Consider the following 24237-nt stretch of genomic DNA (forward strand, 5'->3'; position numbering starts at 1 on the left):
ATAGTTTATGTTGTACCCTTACAAAGAAAATGAGCAATTCTTTTTTTCTTAGCTGCTCGTTGGCTAGGCTAGTGTACAACTCCATACTTCAATCTTCCCAGAAAAAAGGTGCCCATAAGTCAGGGCGTGATTTCTCACATCAAAAGAAACAAGTTCTAATTAACATAGGTCCGAAAATGCTCAGTTACCATGTTATACAGGGTAAAATATTTCGTCTGAATTTCAGTTCCCCTGCTGAATATATTGAATATATGAACTGCCCATTCATAGAAATATAGAAATACCGAATTTATACTGTTCAAAAAAAGGAAACCTATCAAGGAGTTTAAAAATGTTCTATCTTGAATCATATAAATACTGAATATCCTTATATTTGATTGATGTAAAAAGAAGAATTTGAAGATTAGATTGTATAAATGAATCAATATCTATTTTTCTATAAAAAATACCAATAATAATTATAATACTGACGGTGATACCCACATAAGCTCTTAGGCTTGTGCGTGGGTAATAAGTGAGAGGTATGATGATGAGAGATGACGACTACTTTTTAGATAGTCAGGACCGACGGACAGTCTTCTCCTCCGAAAGACCAGCTAGGTCTGAATTCTTTCATAATAATTTTATTATTGATGAAGTTTGATGAATTATAATTATTACATCATTAATTTCTATCATGTTTTCATATTATATCAACAATTATTTTAATATCATGAAATGCATTCAAGTAATTTCCATTTAGATAAATATTTTTTGTGAAATTTTGTTCATTTTCAGTTAATCTAACCATTTGGTTTATTAGTTACATCTTATTTTTCGGAATGATTCATAATATTCTTTTCTTAGTTTTTGTTACGGCCATTCGAGACATAATTATGTTAGTGCCTTCGGATAGCGTGAAACCTAAAACATTACATTGATGACCTCAGTAATTGGAGCTGTACAACGGTGGGAGACAATGGTCGCCGGAAATAACCCATCGATTTCCGGACTGACCGGTCGCCTTAGTGACGAATGGACATCAACAATTGAAGAACAGTTATTGGCAGATGGCCGCCTAATAAATTATTCAACATCGACTGGTGGTTTGAAGCGTATCAGTTTACAACAACTGCGTATTTAGGGGAGCGTTGCAGTTTTCTCGGACTTCCTCCAGGGTTCACTTGCACTTCGGTGGGGTTCTCGATTGAATATTCAAAATCATCCTTAAAAACGGGTAAGATGATTTGCATTTTTTCTGTTGTACCTACTTTATTTAGTTCCATTATTTCATTTTATTCGGTAAATATTGAACCTTGGGTTACGCCAGCCTGGACCTTAATTTTTTATGTTGGTTTAATGTTCTGGGGTAGTGGAAAAATAATCTCAATTCTGTCTTCAAAAAGCAAAAAAAAGCCCTCAGAATTGTCGACAACTTGAAGCCTTATGAATCTTGTAAAAACTCTTTCAGAAGACTTAGAATTTTAACAGTTCCTGCACTGTACTTCCTCGAAATTGCAACTATGACGAAGAAAAACGAGAAGATATTAAGAGAGAGTCATATCCATCATAGTTACAATACTAGAAACCAGATAGTTCATCTTCAGTACCCGCAACACAGAACCGCAAGCTTAGAGAAAGGGCCACTTTATAGCGGATTAAGAGCTTATAACTGCTTAGAGCTTATTTACTTTTATTGTACTCTACCTATTGAAATAAAATGTATTGAGAGCCCAAAAAGGTTTAAGAATGCAATAAAAGCTAAATTGATCGATGCATCTCCGTACAGTGTAGAGGAAAGCTTCAACTGTTGGCGCGTGTAGGTATTTTTTGCTAGCATATATTTTCAACTACTTTGTATGTTCTGATTTTCTTCTTTTTTTCTCTATTTTATGATTACTTTTTTTGAGTATTGTACTCAATACTTTTTGACGTGTCATATACTACCAAGCTTTGCTTGATTATGTAGTGTTACATGACGTAAACCAAACTAAACTAAACTAAACTTTTTAAATTTAATTTTTACTATTTCATTCCCATTCAACTTAGTAACTTCATCACACTGGTTTCTACCTATGATATATGATTCAAACCATTCTAGTTCTATCCCACTTATACCTACAGTTTTTAGAATACTAATAATGTTTCATGGTTCACACAATCAAAAGCTTTGGATAAATCGAGAAATATTGCAGCAGCCTTATACTTAACCTGAATCTATAATATCTATTAGTCTTCAACAAGGGATACTATTGCAGTTTTTGTTGATTTTCCTTTCTGGAACCCATGCTGTTCATCACATAATATAAAATTAATTTCTTCCAGGCGCAACAGTAACCTATTTAAAACTACTCTCAAAAATTTCACTTATCACATTTAAAATGCTAATGGGCCTATAATTTCCTACTCTTTCAGAATCACCATTCTTGAAAATTGGTAAAATCTTCCCTTCTTTCAGGTCATTAGAGAAAATACCATGTTCTAATGAATTATTAATGAGATATATCAATTGATCCATTAATACATACCGTATTTACATTCTTTTAACATTTTACTTGAGACCCCATCTAATCCTACTGTTCTTTATTATTCAAATTGTTGATTATTTACATAAATATTATTATGGGAGCACAATGATATGGCTTGCTATGACGTTCAATGCGGTATTTGAAATTGCCGCCAAGAGAATTATTTCAAAAAACTGTACAATTAATATGAATTGTCATGTATATTGTTAAAAGTGAATAAGACCTGACCTTCTATTCATTAAGGATGATTAATAGTTACATTAGTTAGTTACTATTATTATTATTCACATTTATTATTCAGGCCTACCCTACGCATTCAAATGTTGGCAAGTGGCAACAGGTTACTAAGCCTGCATTGCAATCAATATGTTCAATTTTTATTGAATCTTGAATAAATGTACGTTGTGGTTGTGTTTCAAAATTCTATTCCTCTTTTGATTATGTAAAGTTTCGGGTTTCGATTAATCAAGTCCAACGTATTTGTAGATTCGTTTGTCATTCATTTCAACAATAGTAATATCACAATGAAATTTCTGACGATGATTGGATCTATTATTGGTGCTCTCAAATATGTATTTTTCAAAATGGAAACCGGTAAATAAATTTAAAAACACATCACTACACAACAATAAGTTACATAAATCACATAGAATACCAAACCAAATCAAATGTTCTTTATTTTGATATCAATAGTCTACAATAATTTGAAAAAAAAACTATTTTTCATCGCATAATTTTTTACATTGTTGCAGTATATGAATAATAAACATTATTCAAAGTAGCATACCGTACTTTATCTAACAAGATGTCAAAACAGAGGAATACTACTTTCTTAATCATGAAATTGTTTGCAATGAATTTGTACTTATAATCGATGGTAATGTGTGTGTTAATCCAATCAATGTAGGCTACCACTGGTTTACAGCTGAAAATGCCTTTAAGAGGCGGTCGGAGTCAGCTCTGGTAGCCCATCCCATTAGCCAGGTAAGGGCTAAAAACCAGTGAGGATAGAATCTTAACATTCTATACTCTCTGCTAAAAACAGTACAGTGTGAGAAGCGAGAGCGCTAGGAGAGAGTGTGAATTAGTGAATAGAAGTGCAAATACAAAGGCACGACATTGTCAAGTGTCAAAATGAATATTGTTATGATTAGGAAGTCAACCCTAGTCACTTTAGTAAACCTTAGTATTTACTTCCTTATAAGTAAATAGCCTGCAGTCTTCCTTGTTTTTGTAATAAATAAATAACTCATTTTGACACTTGATAATGACATAATATGCTGAAACTGGTCGTCACATTCAAATACAATAAAAGGGAACTAGTGGTTCAATGTGCACATACATCAAACTCTCGTACGAATTATAAAATAATTCACCCGACGTAAAGAAGTAATATCGCACTTGCGTAGGGAAAAGAATTGAAAAAAATTAGGGCCGATTTTGTAGAACCTTCGTCACTCACGTTTCTGGCAATATTGTGAAACCAAAACTTAGGACTGTCCTTCTCGCATAGAGGATTGCTTCCAATAATAGACAATAGTGCAGGAATTGTGATGATATTGATCATATGATCTATAACAATATGCTCCAGTTACTAGGAAAATCAATTGCATGTTTTATTTAAGTTGTCATTAATGTTTGATAAAGCCTTGTTATTACATCAAAAGGTTTCTCTTTCGTTTTAATTTAGTTCAATTTATCAAACATTAATCGTTTAAAACTCAAATGGATCACCTCTTGAAGCCTAAAGTTTTGGATTTGGCCACAGCTCAAACGGAATGGGAACATTGGCACAAAACGTTTATGAATCTAATTTCAACAAAACAAGCGACGGATGCAGAAAAACTCAAAATACTAGTCAATTTTATATCTCCAGCAGTATTCGAACGAATAAGTCACTGTGGTACGTATACCGATGCTATTAGTTCATTACAAAAATTGTATACTAGGCCAGTTAATGAAATATTTGCACGTCATGAACTTCAAACTACAAAACAACAACCAGGCAAATCTATTGATCAATGTATTGAAGAACTGATGCTTTTAGGTAAAAAATGTAAATTCAAGGCAGTAACAGCAGAACAGAATCATGATGATTGTGTGAGAGATGCCTTTGTAAGTGGTTTGCTGTCTCCAGACATTCGACAACGTCTCTTGGAAACAAAGTCTTTAGATTTCCATGAAATAGTAGACCACGCTAGAACTTTGGAATCAGCATACCGTGACTCACATAGTTTCAACTCGTCCTCATTGCTACTCAATGCCGCACAGCCTGTAGTCAAATCCTCAGTTGAATCTCTAACTCCGGCTGAGCCTGTTACTGCACAAGCTACTCAATCAAGAAAAACCTCAAATTATGTGATTACTGTGACTTCAACTCACACTTCAGAAAATAATGCCCTGCTCGCAATATATTCTGTAGGAAATGTGGAATAAAAGGGAATTATGCAAAAATGTGCAGATCAAATCAGATCAACAAGAATGATAAACTAGTATCAGCAGCAGAAATCTGCAATTCATCACCTCCAGGACTCAGTAAAGCTACTGTACCGGCTTTGTTGAATGATTTTAGAGTAGCTGCGCTAATTGACACTGGCAGTTCCAGTAGTTTTGTTAATAAACAACTTGCAAAAGATCTGCAATTAAAAATTCACCTCTCTAATGAACAAATTTGTATGGCTACTACCTCTCTCCGATCATCAGTTGTTGGGCAATGCTCAGTTAACCTCTCAATTCTTGGCCACAAGCACAAAAATGTAATTCTCCTTATTCTCAAAGATCTCTGTTGTGATGTATTACTTGGTCATGATCTATTGTCTAATTATTCAGGTATGTTTATGTCTTTTGATGGAACAAAAGACCCACTAAAAGTATGTGGTCTTGCCGCTGCTCAATTCAAACCTGCTTCGCTGATCAGCACATTACTCCAAACACCAAACCCATTGCTGTAAAATCAAGACGTTACAATCAAACCGACATGGAATTCATTACTCAAGAGGTAGATAAACTAATAAAAGAAGGTATCATAGAGCCAAGTGACTCCCCATGGAGAGCTCAAGTGCTTGTAACTTCCATTGACAATCATAAAAAGCGTATGGTGATAGATTACTCTCAGACGATTAACAGATTTACTCCACTGGACGCATACCCACTACCGAATATAGAAGAAGTAGTTGAAAAGATTGCTAGATATTCTTTATTTAGTACTATTGATCTTCGAAGTGCTTATCACCAGATACCAATCAGGAATTGCGACAAATTATATACGGCTTTTGAAGCAGGTGGCCGTCTCTATCAGTTTAAACGTATACCTTTTGGAGTGACAAACGGGGTTGCTGCCTTTCAAAGAGTGATTGATGATGTCATTCAAAAGGAGAATCTCTCAAGTACGTTTGCCTATCTCGATGATGTTACTATTTACAACTACAACAGAAGAGCATGATAGAAACTTGAAAAACTTTATGAATGCTGTGCACAAATACAAATTGACAATAAATATGGAAAAAAGCTCTTTTGCAAAATCAGAAATTAATCTCCTTGGCTATATTATCAAGGGCTGTTATTATCTGGGCTATCCGCCCAGATCCTAAAAGACTAGAATCACTGAAATCCTTCCCCCCGCCGACGAATGCAGCTTCAATGAAAAGAGTACTTGGTATGTTCTCTCACTATTCAAAATGTATCCCCAATTTCTCTGACAAGATACAGCCTCTAATTCAAACTACATTCCCACTGAATCAAACTACCATTTTATTGTTTGAAGCTATGAAACAATCTATAGGTACCTACTCGATTCAATGGTAGTTACCATAGGTAAGGAAAGTATTGCTTTCCGAAAAAATTAAGGTACCCAAATTTCTAAATTTCTATACGTTTCAAGGTCCCCTGGGTCCAAAAAAGTGGTTGGTCTGTATGTATGTATATGTGCGTTTGTGTGTGTGTGTGTGTGTTGTGTGTGTGTGTGTGTGTGTGTGTGTGTGTGTGTGTGTGTGTGTGTGTGTGTGTGTTGTGTGTGTGTGTGTGTGTGTGTGTGTGTGTGTGTGTGTGTTGGAACAAGGTATAATACGGGGAGACAATCAAGTATACACAGCACATTAAGGGGAGGTGTGTACACTAAGGGGAGACCCCGTATTGTCACTGCTCAATTTTAGTAAAAATCACTTCTACATGCTTAAAACCATGTAAAAACGTAATAAAAAAAACTTTATATTCTCGAACAGGCTTTACTGAGAATTCACTTACTGATTTACAGAAATGTGAAAAGTTGGTAATCCAACATTTTATCTCAAGACCAGGATAGCCTATGATAAAATGAAATTTGTCTCTTTGCTTCTCCCCATATTGCCATTTCCTTCTGTGTCTATCAATATCCTTGCGAAAACTGTCTTGTGAACCTCAGATTGAATATTTTACTTGTGTATTATATGCTCACTTCGTGTGAAAAGACTTTGTTCCGGAGAAAAGATTTAGTAATCATACCCTGCTCAAAAAAATTGTAGTCACTAGTTCTCAGATAGGGAGGGTGACCGCGCAGGCTATTACTCAAAGAGTCAAGGCATTCCAAAATGATTTATCTTTGAGAAAATGAAGAATGAGAAATCAGAGCAGTGAGTCCTTCCAGTTCATATTATTAAATAATCCAATTTGGGTAGCTGAAACAATGCACCATAAAATGGAGTACGGTAATCTATCACTATCAGAAAGATATAGCAGTTCCGAAATCACTATTTTTTTAAATAAGCACAAATAGCAAAAACGCAATGTAGACCAGGGGCTCCCAAAAAAAAATGTTTCTACGGACTCCCTCACCTACCAGCAATGTCGAGGACCAACTCGCAATTTAGAGTTGTGAGGCACTGTGAAACGTACACTTTCTTGAATCCCAGTACTGAGTAGCGTATTATTATGATAAGCCAAATTATTAATTTAGAATTTTCAGTTTATGGATTGTTTCACCTATACTAGTCACAATCATAACCGACAATGAATTAGAATAAAAATAATTTATAAACGTGGGGAAGGATAGTGATTTCATCAATCGCATGTTATACTCGCGAAAGAAATTTATATGAACACTACATATATTAACTACTTATTTCTCAATCAGAAAAATAGCTTATTTATCAATCAGGAGAGCGTTATAGATTCCCAGTTTATTTATCCTAGCTTCAATATTAATCTTGAACAGAAATCAAGAAAAAGAAAATTATATGAATCCTGTCCTTGTCAAGATGAATAAAATAAGTTGGTGCATGTATCCAGGTTTTATTCAAATACTGTAGAAATGGTCAGTTGTAGTATTGTTTGGAAAACTGTAAGTTGGGTTGTATTATACATTGAATTATGAACAAGCACCTGTCAGGCAGTTCTGGTTTAGTACTTTGGCATTTCAAAACCCCAATTCAATCGATCTTGGCCAAAATAGAGTCTGTTCCACAAGTAAAGGATTGGTTCGCAGCTTAACCAATGAGAGATTGAAAATGATAGACTATTATTTCCAAATATATCATTTAAGAATTAATGATAATGCATTATTTGTCTGGAACCAGGTATAATCTAATGCCACATGCGGATAGGCTGAAAAGAGCATACCGACAACACAGATTGAGAGAAGTTAAGAAAAATGCTAATGCGCTATTCATAATAGCAGAGGCTGCAAATCCATGTAGGGATGCTTGGAGTTTCCGTTTCCGTAGACACAAATCAGGTGATTTGGACCAGAGTTTTGCAACTGCAGATGAGATTAGTCGATTTTGTGTTGACTAGTTCAGGTCATGATGGTGGCTTTTCTGATGAGTTGACTGAATTCTTAGCTACTCTTTAGAGAACTCCACTTCTTGGGGAGCATTTTGAATGGATTATTATATGAATTATTATGAATGGATAATTATTCAAATAAGTCGTCTTTTATGGTTTATTATTGTAATAATTCCATAATAGTGTACTATTGAAAACTAATTATCAAGGAGTTCTATTCCTATTTATTATAATATTGTTTTTATATTTTAATAATTAAACTATAAAAACAATATTTGTGCATGATGTGAATCATTTCAAGATTCATTTGATTTGATTATGTGTTATTATATTGTAGATATTGATATGTGAGCTGAAGTTGTTGTAATATTTTGCCAATGTTCTAACTATATAATTTATTTTGAATTGTGATTCACCTTAATGTGTGATGGGATTAAATATTGAACAAAAGTAGACCACATGCAACGGACTACTCCTACCACAATTCTGATTGGAACATTCATTCGATTGAAACTACTTAATCAGTTTTGCCAGTTTGTACTTTAATTTTTATTTTTACATAAAATTGAAATAAATGTGATATCCTTGTAAGCATGATATCTTTGTGAGTTCTCAACCAATTTTGTTCTATAGATATGTGAATAAGATGTCAAGTCTAAAGTGTTGAAAAATCAACCATGAATATAAGTAGGCTAATAAAAGAACCAAATTTTGATCGTTTTATATTTATAGGAATATGATTCCACAATGCGGAGTTCACATTTCCAAGTCATGAATTTATTGATGAGCCTCCTTGATAATTACTGTTACATCTCTATCTTTTCAAGGAAGAAGCATAATTTATATTATTGAGTACTTAACTGAACAATATTATCTCTAATGGTGTACAAAATAAGTTGTTGAAAGGGGGTTTTGGAGGTGTAATGAGTGCATGAAAAAGTGAAAAATAGCGAACTCTCGCCAGAGAAATGTGTGATGAAAGTGAGTATGTACTGGTAAGATGATTATTTTTGTAACTGAAAGTAAATAGGGAGATTGAAGTAGTGGGTAGAGTGATTGTGACTAGAGTTCGGATCTCATCAAAGATGGAGCTATTGGTCGCAGGTTTGGCATACATTGCACCAGCAGTGCCTAGTGTGGTTTCGACCGTGGGAGGCTGGATCGGATTCAGCGCAGTAGGCCCAGTTGCCGGGTCCGTAGCGGCTGGACTGCAGTCGGCTGCCGGGGCAGTAGCTGCCGGGTCGGCGTTCGCGGTCGTGCAGTCAACCGCCATGACGACTGCTGCCATATCCAGCACGACTGCGGCTGGAGGAGCTGTCGGTACAGCGGCTGCAGCCGGAGCTGCAGTTGTAGCTCTACTTTAGTTTTAAGCAACATTGTTAACATGTTTCAAATGAATAAAGAATAAAGAAAATATAAAAAAAATTTCTAACTGAAAATAAAGATTAAATTTTAGAAAAATTATAAAAATTGCATTTTTAAAAATTCAGGTATTGTAAAAGTCTGCATTGTTGTCTGATGATATTCATGCTGTCCAAATTTCAAATGTACTAAAGCTGATCAGATAGCGTTTCGTTATTATTTGTGCTGCTTATTATCTAAATGAATTCATTTTGACTTATGAGCCAAATGTGTTTGTGCTTTAAGCATACCCTTGCGGAGCACGGGTTACCTGCTAGTATTTTATAAAACACGACTTGTTTCGAGCTCTTATGCTTTTGAAATAATATTTCATTTTGAATTTTTCAGTTATGTGCCACTTGTGATGTCGTATAGGCCCTATATTGATGAGTTTTGTTGTATTTGTTAGGATCATCGAAGCCAGGTGTGATATTTGTGATGTACATTTTGATGAGTTTGGTTGTATTTTCTAGGATCATCGAAGCCAGATAAGGTATATTTTGATAGGTTTGTTTGTATTTGCTAGGATCATCGAAGCCAGATGTGTTTTTTGTGTTGTACATTTTGATGAGCTTGGTTGTATTCGCTAGGATCTTGGAAGCCAGATGAGACACCAAGAGGTGTCGGTGGATGTGTGGAGGATGGGGGTGACAGCCGTGCAGTACACGGCTCTAGCCTTCAGCGGGTGGCTCTTCCTCAGACTTCTAAATGCCTGCATATGGCTGCCGGGCCATCTGCAGAACATCCAAAACAAAAAGAAAGAGCAATAATCTATGACAGCACTGTGTAAGTCAGCTAACAATATCACATCCAATCAATACACCTTACCATGTAGCCTTTTACTTTGTATTTTTAAAATAAAAATATGAATATAATAAATATGATAAAACAGATACTAAGAGTAGTCCCAAAGAAAAAATACAATAAAATTTGTATTTTTTGTATGATATTTGTACTTTGTTTGCATTTTGATCTTATTTTGTATGTTTTTCTTTTCAAATGAATTTGAAATTTGAGTTTTGAAATGTTAAGGTTCATATCTGCATAAAAAGAGTTGAATCATATCACTTACAATCATCTTATGATTGTGTCAGTCCTATGCTGTTATAATGCTTCATGCTTGTGGAAAGACGTTGATATGATATGGTATATCAATTTGATCTTCATACATTGTAACATGTACATGAATTCCGCTCTGAAACCAGAGCTCAAACATTTCTCATACATTAATGTCTCAAGAAAACTGTTAATTTTTAAAACATCATCACTCATTAATTTACAGATCTTTGGATGTTAAAAGTCTTCTAAGCCAGCGAGGGAGATGTCCAGCCGCGCACCCTCATATAAAAGTGGAGAAGATAGACGGCGGTATAATGGTAGCAGGTGTAATGGTCGTCAACAGCTGTCAGTTTGTTCTGCCTGCGTTTGGGTGTCTCTTCTTGATTATCGGCACTCTTCTCACTGGTGAGTCAATCAATCCATCGATCAATCAACCGATAGTACTCCCGTTGAAAGGGTGACCGCTTGAACCAACTCCTCTGTATATGAGTCATGAGTTGTAAAATCGCTTCCCGGTTGTTCGGAACCCACCTAAAACAGTAGGTCCATTCATCTCTCAATATCATCCACCTCATTACCCACGCACAAACCTAGAGCTCATGTGGGCATCTTCCTCAGAAAAAATGTTAAAAAATTAGCCTTATTGAACCATAAATAATTTATTGCCAAATCATGATAATTTCACAACGTCAATTCTATAACTAAACAGTCGTGTATAACATTCATGGACTTCACTTGCCTTCAAAAGCATTGTTTTGCACTAGACGGGCAATACTTGTTCTGTTGGTTTGGAATAAATTCCATTCATAAAATGAATTATTTATTCATTTAGCATAGGTATTACGACAATAATGGGGTCTTCCCTGGTACCATCATATTATACCGGATGTTTAAAAATGAATGACAGGGTTCCAAGATGTTAACTTATAGTATTTACAACATCAAACTCACAGTCAAAAGTAGTATATCAAATGGAAGGGGAACTCAAACAGTTTTGATATAACTATGCAGATTATGAATCTTTATTGAAACTCAAGTTCAATTAGTTAAAGTTCATTTACTTTCTGAAAAAAGTTCTGAAAAAAATACGTGAATCAATTACTTGTCCTATAATCTTTCACGAGTAGTGATTTTCATCATGAAAATTATATGTAGCAATTAAACATAAAGGTTTCCATGCTCCAAGTTTACTGAACAGTTTGTTATTATTTTCACAATTCATTGATTTTATTCCTGTAAAACATTCAACCTCATAATCATCAACATCATATGTGGCAATTGAAAAAGAAGCAAAGGATTTCGTGCTCCAATCATGTCAATAGAGTTATCATTTTTACAAATGCATGTTCTATACCGTATGTATTCCGGTGAACCGTTGACAGTTACATCGTACCGTGGGCCGGAGGTTGGCGAGAAGGCGCAACACTATGCCACCAGAATGGAGTTTTCGAAGAACTCGCGTATCCTGGGTCCGATCTGCCTGGGCGTGGCTCTGCTTATGATCGTATCCGGAACTGTGCTCTGTGTGTTGAGCAAGCGAGCCCGCCTCAAGCAGGACAGAGTCGGCTACCATTGTCCACTACATGGCGACTTTTTCCCTCCTGAACCAGCTGAGGATGGATTTTGTAAGTTTTCCAACAATTGAATTATATTTAACTCTATTTCTAACCAAAAAATACCACTGAAGATGATGCCTTACTGCATTGAAACTTGAGTTTGGCTCAAATAAATGATGTGGAATAGGGACTGACAATACAGTAGTCGGAAAATAAAAAACAGGCTATTGCCCAAAACTTCTTCAATTAGAAAATTAAATTAGAAATAGCCTGTTTTTTCTTTTCCGACTACTGTATGGTTCACTCTATCCAATAAATAGATTAAAAAATAGGTAATAATAATATCGTTTTTATTTCACTCTAATATGGAGAAATTCCACAATATCTCTGTTCATAGTGAAAATTCAATGAAATTATAATTTATTGAATGTGAGTTCAAGAACAATAATAATTATATCGAGTGACCTGGCTGGCTGAGGTCTGGTGTTCAAAGTAAGGTGGTACACGTTCGAGGTAGGAAATGCACGAATGATGCATCATCACGTCTGAACTACTGGACTGATTAACTTGAAAATTTTGATATTGGCTCTTAATTTACGGAGGATGGTTATAGGTATTTTTTAAATTATTCAAGATTTCAGTTTGTCAAGTTTTCAATTATACCTTTGCAAAGCAGGTGTTGCCTGCTAGTAACTAATAAATAAGTAAGCGACTTGAATGAATATATAAATATTTTAAATGTACGGTATCTATAAATTTTACAGTCAGAAGAAGCAAAACAATCAGATGGTGGTGCGGAGAACCGAATGACAACAATGACGATGATTTCGAGTACAAACTGCCGCCTCAGTGTCCACAAAGCATGCTCTCCAGTCAGAGAGGCTCAATCAGCAGTAATGTGGCATGCCCTGCGCCATTGCCCTTTATTGGCACCTATGACTCTGCAAGGTTCGAGTATTCCTGTCATCAATATAACTAGTAGCTCTGTGAACAGTAGATCTCACGCAGTATTCTCATCCACAAGTACCTGATTGAAACTATAGACCTTATGGAAATACAGCAATAGACTGGCTTCTCCACACATCTGTGTAATCACTTGTCAGCTGATTTATGATGAATAATTCTATAGTCTGATTTTTACTCCAATATTGGCGTATGAAGGAGGCTCCTTTTTCCTTTTATATTATCCTTGAAATGCAAAATTTCCAAAAACCTTGTATATACGTCGACGCGCAATTAAAAAAGGAACATACCTGTCAAATTTCATGAAAATCTATTACCGCGTTTCGCCGTAAATGCGCAACATAAAAACATATAAACATTAAGAGAAATGCCAAACCGTCGACTTGAATCTTAGACCTCACTTCGCTCGGTCAATCATTCACTCATTTATCCATTCATTCATTCATTCATTCATAATCTACAATATTACTTTACTATGGAAAAGGCTAATGCTTAGAGCTCTCCTCTTCCATACTACACAGTTCAAGTCCAAATGCAATCTATGTCAGTTTCATCGCTTATTGTAGGCCATGAATTATAACATGAACCTCATCCTCTCGAACGGTGAAAGAGTGGCTAGCGTGTTAGGGATGTAGGGGTGAGAATGTCTTTCTCACACGCCCCTCTCCCTCTGCATGCATACATCCAGTGTAGAGAATGTTGGAAGTGAGGATTGTTACAATCATACAAAATTATGAATCACTATAATTGGCCAAAACAAAAACTCCACTTGCTAAATTATAAAAAATTTGTTTGCAAGTAGGAGTCTCTTGTGAAAAATAATTTGTTAATGCTACTGCATTCACTCGCAGATTCACTCACCATTCATGCGATTGAAGAATATAAATTACACGTGTACAAGTAGCTTACTATTGTTTTACAACGAAATTAATCAATTACAATGAATAAACTCTCAATATTTTCTGGTGAAATATACTATAAAGCCATTTGAAAATCGGGTTTTTAAATGAAAAATATAATTCGTTCTTTTAATTGAATCAGGCACATTGTTGAAAAATTTGAGGCCTGGGAAAACAAAAGATTTTTGGAAAAAGGTTGTATGTGATCTAGGAAGCCTTAAAATGTTACTAGTTGCACTTCTTGTCCTATATAGGTGATTCGCCTCATTTTTCTGCCTACTGCGATCACATGATAACAAAAATAAGGAATACAGAACCTTTAAAACAAAAATATACCGCAGTGGTACACAATTCTAAAATTGGAAGATTGGGAACGATTGTTCTATTCTCCTAACACCTTTCATCACTCGAATTATTGATTTTTGTAAGGTGATGGGTGTCTTCAAATTGATTTTATATGTAGAGCCCCAACAACTTATACCAAAGTTGATTTTAGAGTCCATCAAAGCAAAATACAATTGCTTCAATTTTGATGACTGCCTGAGGAAGCAAATAAAATGAATGGCGTTATAACCGCTCTGTTCACTGCCATGCTTCACAATGTGCTTGTGTTACATGGAGGTTGATCGCGAGCGCGACCTGAACTGCAATCTAAACATCGACCTGGTCTTCCGCACCCTGAGAGTTTTGTCATTTGAAATCGTCAATTAGGCTAGTGCATTATTGGTGCAGTGTCAAAGTGCGTGATTCGGGAACATGAGGTCTCTGGTTCGATCCCTCGTCAATACTTTTTCGCTACGAATTTCCAACTTCAATGGAGATTATCCATGCAATTTGTAATGTTCACCCATTGCGGAGCACGGGTTTCACCTTCTCGTCATATAGACTACATTTTTATACAATCAATGTTTGACTAACAGCATTTTCAATTTTGTAGGGGAATGTCGAGTGTTCCAACACATATACCTTCAGATTTGATTTTTGGATCGATCAGATCTTTGTCAGTGAGTCATGATATTGCCAGTTTCCCTGCATCAAGATCACCGTCACCTATATCATCAACCAGGTAAATTTGTTACCTAAGTATTATGTGCAGCAAAATTGAAGAATCAAAAAGTATTTTAATTTTTTTGTATTATTAGATTTTTCGTGAGCAAATTACAGTGAGACCATATCACTTATCACGTTTATATTTTTTCATTTTCTCAAGTAGGGTATATTCATTGAAGAATTTTAGATATTCTGATATCAGTGGAATTAAAATATCACTTGCCAATAAAATAGTACAGTTGCAAAATTGCAAATATTTGCATGAAAATATTTAATTAATAAAAAAGATACTGTACATATAAAAAATACACATCTATTTCAAACAAATACTAAATGCTGAAATAATATTAATATGAACATTCCACAAGAAAACATTGTGTATCAGAAGCAAGAAAGTAAAGCTGCGTTTACAAAAAAGTTATTAACAAAATGTTTATTTTTCCGTCCTTATAGATTATAATGCTCTTTTTGAACGAATTTCCTTCAGCTGCTCTTTGTCAATATTTGAATTTGAAGAAGTCCTTAGTTATATTGAATATTTGAATTAATTTTCATTATTATTATGCTGGTTGTACATGTTCTGATGAATCTGTAGTTGAAAACCTCTAACCTAATAACAAATACATGTATCTAATTAATATTGTTTATATCACTATTAAGACTTCTCTTACAGCGTGTTATATCTTTCATTTTAAAATTCAATGTTTTTGTAATTCAGCCCAAAACAATATTCAACTGAAATTTAGCTTTGCAGGAGTGTTCATTTCTGCATTGTAATATTCAAGCTGGATAAGTTCATAATCATTAACATAATTTAAATCATTGACCCATTTCAACTTTTTCCACCTATTCTCCTGAGATTCAGTGCTGTGTACCCCAAGTATTAAGATGCGTACATGCTTGTGCGCAACCAACAAATGCTTTTCACTTTTCATAAGCTGATGCTCTCTTAATCATATCTGTATTTGTACAGAGACATTAGACTAAGATGAAGGTATAAATATATAAAAATATAATATAGAATTTCCATCTAGCTGTTAACCCTGTTGTCAATATTTGCAGTAGCAGAAGTCTTCAGGATGATTTACCTACAGCATTTTATTGGGATTTTCGTTTAATAATAATTATAATGATATAAGCATCAGCTGATGAAAAGTGAATTGCACGTGTTCATGACGCATAAGTATGTGCACGCTTTAATAGAGATGTTCGTCTAAAGAATTGTTTATTCATCACTCATAAATATCAAGTCAAGGAAGATTTAGATTGTACACTATCCACACCATTATTCACATCAATAATTTCAATTGAACATGTTCTAACTTCCCACTGAACTAACTAACTGTTAAAACAGTGGATTACTTCTCAAATATTGGCATAAAGATCACCTGACACGCACGAACGAACTAACTGAACCGACTGTCCCAACTGTTACACTAAATTCACATTCAGTGTATTTTTCAAAATCCAAAAAAATTCTATTGAAATTTGTGTCCGTAGAATTGTTTCTCCATCACCTGTGAACCTCATGGAAGATGTGGAACGGGGCGATGTGTACTCTGTCCTGCACAGTCCTATGATTGAAAGCATCACTCCCGAAATCAAGATGGTGGCGCCGGCACCTCAAGCTTCAACCAGTCATGCTTCGACCAGTCATGATTCAACCAGTCATGATTCAACCAGTCATGCTTCGACCAGTCATGCTTCGACCAGTAATGCTTCGACCAGTCATGATTCAACACCTGGACCTAGTGGCATGAGAAGAAAATCGGTTACCATCGTACTTCCAACCGATATTCATCATTGAAAAGCAGCAGTGGTTCGTTTTCCTCTCCATTTCTCATGTTTCATGTGTGGATCTATTTATTTTATTAATCCACTATTAAAAGAAGAGTACTTGTCTTCTTAATCAATCATGGCTGTTAACGGTGATCAAAATCAATAGATAGTATCAAGTTTGTGAAACGAGTAATAAATGTATTTTTGGTTGCACAAAGTAAAATCAATGTAAATACTGTATTAGGTGATCAGAAGTATGTATTATCAGCTTATTCAAGAAAGCGTATTCATCTATTGGTTCAATACACAACCATAGAGAAAAGATAGCATAAGAATATCCCATGGTATAGGTCCTTTATGTTCCAATCTGAAGCCGATTACTGTCGACTACTGTGATTTATTACTGTTTTGGCCGGGTGGATGGGAGTGTAAGAACGGCGACATACATTTACTTGACCCCCACCTGGCCGAATGGCGATTTGAGAATTACACATCGTTTGTGCACGAATGTGCACGACCACTTTGCGTTTGTGCACGCAAACTGAACAAATTATTCAAAAATTAGATTTGCGGGGCTGGGGAAACGAGAGCCCCCCACCAAGCGTAATGATGATTTGAGCATTACACATCGCTTGTGCACGGATGTGCACGACCACTCTGCGTTTGTGCACGCAAACTGAATGAACAAATTATGTGATAATTCGATTTAGGGGGCTGGGGAGACAAGAGCCCTCCTACCTATTTGGCCGTTTTGGCTGGGTGGGAGTGTAAGAATGGCGACGTACATTTCCTTGCTATCCCTCAAACAGTCAAAACACTCCAATTTTCTGCTCAATCGTTCGTGCTTCATTTGTGCACGAATGTGCACATACATGTAACGTGTAGCCTACATGGATCAGCAGCATCTCTCTTAGGATTGCTATACTGATCAGCTGTGTGGGAGGATTGCATCTGGAGTCTTTGCACTCCGACAAATAAGACGATTGAATGATCCAAACTCACAATGGCAGTCTACCACTCACTCATAATTTCACACATCCGCTATGCCATTATTGTGTGGGGTGGGTCGTGCCAGAATTTGGAGAGGGTGTTCAAGCTCCAAAAAAAACTGTTAGAGCGATCAAAGGTATCATGCCTTTAGAGTCCTGTAGGAACCACTTCAAAGAATTAGGCATACTAACCGTTCCCTCTATTTATATCTATGAGGTGATTATGCATGTTAGAAGAAAGACAATGACTAGAAATGCTGATTCGCATGGATACAATACTAGAAATAGAGGAGACTATGCTTCACTGTATCACAGAACAGCTCTTTTTGAGAAAAAACCCTACTTATATGGGCCTCAAATTTATTAGAAAGCTTCCTACTCACTTGAAAAATTGTGAAGATGTCGATATTTTTGAGAAGGAGTTGAAAAGTTTTTTGATGGTTGGAGTATTCTATACCACAGAAGAGTTTGTGTGATTTTATTTTTTTTTCTGTAATACTATTTGTATTATAAATTTTTGACAATTCCTATACTCTGATTGGAGTCTCTGGGAAGCTTTAGAAACAAACAAACAAACGTTTGTGCACACTTTTTAAGCAAGGAAATAGGTCGTTGCAGGAGTGAGGTATAGTACAGTGTCCAAGGGGGGCTTGGGGAATGCTATCCCCCAAACAGTCAGATCACTCCAATTTTCGGCTCAATCGTTTGTGCTTCATTTTTCACGAATGTGCACATACATGTAACGTTTGTACACACTTTTCAAGCAATGAAATGGGTCGTTGCAGGAGTGAGGTATAGTACAATGACCAAGGGGGGCTGAGGGAATGCTATCCCCCCTAAACAGTCAAAACACACTGATTTTCGGCTCATTCGATTGTGCTTCAGTTGTGCAGGAATGTGCATGTAAATGTAACGTTTGTGCTGTGCACACTTTCTGAGCGAGGAATCGGTTCATCGCAGGAGTGAGGTTTAGTACAGTGTCCAAGAGGGGCTGGGGAAATGCTATCCCTCAAGCAGTCAGAACACTTCAATTTTCGGCTCAATCGTTTGTGCTTCATTTGTGCATGAAAGTGCAGGTATATGAGTAGGATATAAATTGGGATTTGTGACCAACAATGACATCACACCCTCCACCACCACCCCCAACCCCTCCCAAATCAGCTGATCTGTGTCGTCATCAATCAGCTGATCTATGACATCATCAATCAGCTGATCTATGACACCACCCGATGTAACAAGGTCTCTTGGTCCAACCTAACCTCAAAAATCATTTTCCGCCAAAATTTCCAGTGCAACAACCTAACCTCAAATTTAATTTCCTGGTTTAAATTTTCATGTGTGAGTGCACTATATCCTAACCTCAAAAGAATTCTTCTTTTGCACAATACATACCTACTATTGATTTCCCATAGGTACAATTCAAATTTTTTTATTCAAAAATTCAAATTCAAATTTTTTTTTAATTAAAAAAAAACAAAAGAAGTATTACAATCACTTCAATAATTGCCCATATGGACCTCTAGGGTCTGTATTTGGGTTTACAAGTTTGAAAGTTTTGATTACTTAGTTTATAAAACCTTATAAAACTCAGTACTTGCTATCATGATAATCCATTCTATGCTTGTTCTTTGTGTGTGTAGATGTTGTCATGGAGGATTAAAGAATATCTTCCTATCTAGAAGCATTCAACTTGAAAGCTGAAAAATAGATTCAGACTATTCCAGTACATGGATGGTGGTCTGAAAAAAAAGAACTAAAGCAAAAGCTATACTCAGTCAACATGGATATAAAATTGTACTAATATTGGTTGATCCTGACTCTGAGGGTGACATCCAGTTTGACCTTCTATTACCAGATAACATTGAAGATTTCAACAAATGCTGGTATTGGATAAAATTTGAAGAGTGAGAAGGATTACAAACCCTTGTAGAAATTGAATGAGGAAGAACTGTGATCTGCTAAAAAGTAAGTCTCTACCAAAATATTTAGATCCATGTTTCAAGATAATCTCAACATCGATTTCTTGATGTAGCCATGCAAAGCATAGACAATCTGCAGTGAACATCTTTAGTTGAGTCTATCATTGACACCAGATGAAGTCGAAGTCATATTATTATCACTATTCTGTGTTGTATATGCAAGAGATTCTTGTAAATGTAGACATATATCCACCAAAAATGTCAGTAAATAATGCTCTTCACAATACACATGCAAAAAACCATGACACTACATTTTTTCAATAGTCCATCAAGGTTTGGTGGACTAAAGTCAGAAGCATACTCACTTTAAATGTCAATAATCCGAGCATTATCAGTACTTGTATTCAAAATATACAAATCTCCCAATTGTTTGTATATAAGAGACATTGTTTTAAACATATATTGTTACTCTATTTCTATGCCCATTGTTTGGATTGAACATCCATACTTCAATTGCATCAACAATAACTTTCTTAAAACTTGAGTAGGGTAGTAATTGATGTTGACCTATCAGTGTCCCTCCCCACCTCAGTCCATGTTTATATTGTAGCCCATTATGATTGACCTTACTCATTGCCAAGTAAGCATTTGGATATGGTTGGTCAAAAAAATTATGACTAGTCACTACACTTTGGTACCCACTAAGCCCAATGTATGAAGACCCTTCTTGATCCTTTAATGGTCTGTATTTATTTATTCTTAGCATCAAACCATCAATATTCCATAATGTCAAACCACTGGATTTGCCTTGATAATTTTTCATCTCTTCTATGAGTAAATTAAAAATGAATCCTCAATCTGTTTTTTAGATTGTCTATTGATACTACAACGAAATTACTCATTTTAAAAGCTACATCAGCTAACACAACAATTTCTCCATTGTCTGAATTAATTTACTGATATGTAGATTCCACTACAATATTGAACTTTATAGCTCCACTTGCATGAAATTCGTGTTCCAATAGAGTGTAAATATGACTCTCTAAACCATCAAACATTGGTCTATAGTCTATGAATGGCTCATGTCCAGTTTTACTGTGTGCATTATTATTATTATTATCCCTTTTATAAGCACGCTCTTGCGGAAATATTTTCAAAGAAGGGGCACTTTAATGCAACCTTCCTTTCATCTTTATAACACTGTTTGACTATTTTATGAACTTGCGCACAATACGTGCAGTGTCAAGGAGGACAGATTTTTGCATTCTCTTCAGCACCTCGTCTACCAAGTCAATACTTTGACATATTTCCACAACCGACTTGAGTATCAGGCCATTGACTGTTATTACAATTGGAAGTACTCTCACTGTATTCAGGCCATACATTTCCTTCAGCTCAAATGATAGCTCTTGGTATTTTCTGATTTTCTCGCCTCTGGTCTTCTGAGCATTCTCATCTGAAGGTACAGCAATATCAATTATATAAGCCCTCTTCTCCAGCTGATCCAATACCAGGATGTCAGGCTTGTTGTGTACTACCCGCCTGTCTGTAATCATTTGGACATCCCAGTAGATCTTGACGTGATTGAACTCAACCAGAGGAGGAGGCTGATAGTTATAGTAAGGGGGACCTCTGCAATATTCCCAAACTTGATCTGCATCTCCAAGTGCATAATTTTTGCCACATTGTTATGACGCAACATATACTCTCTTGGGGCTAGCACTGAGCAGCCGGATACAATATGTTGGATACTTTCTACTGCACTGGCACACATTCTGCATTTGTCACTTATGGTCCTGTCTCCCATTACATGCCTCCTATAAGCATTTGTTGCTATCACTTGATCTTGAATCGCCTGTACAAAGCCCTCAGTCTCTGGGAACAAACTTCCCACTGTCAGCCACATACAAGACAGCTCTTGGCTTATTGGCTCTGAATTAAGGTGCCCATAAAACCGTCCATGTAACTCTTTTGTCCTCCATTCTTCTTTTAGGTCTTGAGCAGATAGCAGCTCGCTACTTCTTTGGTTCCTTAAATCAAGGGCTGTGTAACCATTATCCAGCTGGCATACCTTCACGAACAAATCTGAATCAGCATTCTGGAAGTAAGATCTCAACTTCGTTTCCTGACTTACACATAACCTTGATACCCTCATCAAACCGCGACCTCCCATACTCCTTGGTAGGTACAGTCGAGCAACCAAGGCACGTGGATGATGCATCCTGAATTTAGTCATCCTTGTCCTGACATACCTATCAATCTGCTTCAATCGAGTATCTGACCACTTCAGAATTCCAAAGGTGTAGGTCAATGCTGGGATCACCCAAGTATTCACAGCCTTGATGCAATTCTTTGCAGATAGATAGATAGATAGATTATTATTATTATTATTATTATTATTATTATTATATATAATAATAGTATGTTTTTAGACATCCTCTAAATACATGATCTAATGAACTAAATGGATTATAAATATCAGAGATGAATCCTTCAGTAGTGGTGTCCATCAATAGTATTCCTGTCCCACTAAGACATGGCCTTGTATATAAATTTTCTCCCGTAGTCTTCGCCAATCTCTTCCTTTTACTAGGAGCCATTGAATGGTTTGCTCTACAATTACCTACAGTGGAAATAGTCCAAGTGGAATAATCTAAAAGTTGATTTTATACAGTTGCAATACCAGATTTTGCCATCCATGGCTGGAATATGCTTGTATGAGCATGGAGGTATATGCAATGATCTAAATGGGAGGTACCATCCATTATTACTAATTCTTCCAGCATTATTCAATGCTGGTTATTCAGGAGTGCTAATAAAATGACACAGATGTTGTGGTTTTTAATTGCAATTTTAACAATATTCCAACTTTTGACATTATAGTAATTTGGGTAGGCTGTACAAATCAGATCCTTATAAAATTGTGTTTATACTAGCCTCTTGGGCTAAAGAGACTAGGGGGAGCTGTGATTCTATTTTGCTTGAACTCAATGTCAATATGTCGAGCAAATGGATTTGACTGGATGACATCTGTAAAAGAAAAATTGGGGAAATGTATGCAATATGGATATTGAGTGTGGATATACATTGATACTACATTTTTTCTTTTATTATTAGTGTCTACTAATATAGTGAAAATACATCAGGTTTCTCATAATAAAATCAAAAGTATACTGTTAAGGTTTTCTACCAAATGAATAATATTTTTTGGGTTCATTTCTCTTATTATGTATGGATCAATATATTTACTATTTTTGAATTTGAACATATTTTATGTGATGTAATGTCAAAGAATTCTTGGCAACAACATTTGAACATTATCATTGTATTTATTGGACATAGCCACTGATGATCTAAGCATGATGGTAAATGAAAACATTTAGTCAAATCTATAATACTGCTGTGCATAAAATGATATAAAATTGACATCATCTTCTTCTGAGTCTAGATTTTTCAGATACAATGCTGTGACATCTTCATATGTCAAGTGTTCAGCTTTTATCATGTTCAGGAGGTCTTTAATATCAAGTCTTTTGCATATGGCATACAATTTAGAAAGAGTGCTGCTAGTTGAACATTGTAATCTGTAATCATAATTTTCAGGAAATTCTAATATTGTGCATTGTAGTAATTTGGGTAGGCTGTACGAATCAGCCCCAAAAAATTGCATTTATACTAGCCTCTTGGGCTAAAGTGACTAGGGGAAGTGGCGATTTTAGTTTGTTTGAACTCATTCTCAATATGTTGTGCTTATTTCTTCTTCTGGAAAACATCTGCAAAAAGAGAGAAATTGGGTATAGCTATGTATGTATTTAAGATTTTTCGATTTGAAATCAATTTCATGAAGAAGAAGAATGAGAAAGAAAGAACCATAGAGTTGTGAAACATACCTTGGATTTGTTTTTGAAGAAAAATATGTGAAGAATATTACTCCAATATTTGAGACTCTGATAACAGAAATCTTTCCCATCAAAGACCCCCAGTAGTTATTCTCAATCAATCAATACACAAAGACACAAATGCCAAATTTGGATAGTGAGAGAGAGAGAGAGAGAGAGAGAGAGAGAGAGAGAGAGAGAGAGAGAAATGCTTTGGTCAAGTTTTGAGAGAACCATGAAATATTACATGCAATGCTACTGTTTTTAAGGAATTTTAAGCTTAATGTATGAAGACCCTTCTTGATCCTTTAATGATCTGTATTTATTCATTCTTAGCATCAAACCATCAATATTCTGTAACGTCAAACCACTGGATTTGCCTTGATAATATTATTCATCTCTTCTATGAGTAGATTAAAAATGAATCCTCAATCTGTTTTGTTAGATTGTCTATTGATGCTACAACGAAATTACTTGTTT

General features: G+C 35.5%; 2 protein-coding genes across 4 annotated transcripts; both read left to right on the forward strand.

Annotated features, from left to right (window-relative positions):
- The first annotated feature begins 953 nt into the window (after positions 1-953).
- Positions 954-17211, forward strand: LOC111046828. Of its 3 annotated transcripts, XM_039434039.1 has the most exons (8): positions 2862-3101; positions 4276-4410; positions 10256-10451; positions 10948-11129; positions 12107-12349; positions 13045-13228; positions 15080-15208; positions 16693-17211. In XM_039434039.1, the coding sequence occupies exons 1-8, from the start codon at positions 3032-3034 to the stop codon at positions 16997-16999; spliced, it is 1446 nt and encodes a 481-aa protein (XP_039289973.1). In that variant the 5' UTR covers positions 2862-3031; the 3' UTR covers positions 17000-17211. The 3 variants fall into 3 exon arrangements, with proteins under 3 accessions (XP_039289974.1, XP_039289973.1, XP_022188156.2); XM_039434040.1 differs by lacking the exons at positions 2862-3101; positions 4276-4410 and adding an exon at positions 954-1216; XM_022332464.2 differs by lacking the exons at positions 2862-3101; positions 4276-4410 and adding an exon at positions 9140-9245.
- Positions 9255-9734, forward strand: LOC120352637 (interferon alpha-inducible protein 27-like protein 2B). Its single transcript, XM_039434041.1, has one exon. The coding sequence runs from the start codon at positions 9350-9352 to the stop codon at positions 9626-9628; it is 279 nt and encodes a 92-aa protein (XP_039289975.1). The 5' UTR covers positions 9255-9349; the 3' UTR covers positions 9629-9734.
- Positions 17212-24237: the final 7026 nt, after the last annotated feature.

This window comes from Nilaparvata lugens, chromosome 8, assembly GCF_014356525.2.
Source record: "Nilaparvata lugens isolate BPH chromosome 8, ASM1435652v1, whole genome shotgun sequence".
Classification (NCBI taxonomy): Eukaryota; Metazoa; Arthropoda; class Insecta; order Hemiptera; family Delphacidae; genus Nilaparvata; species Nilaparvata lugens.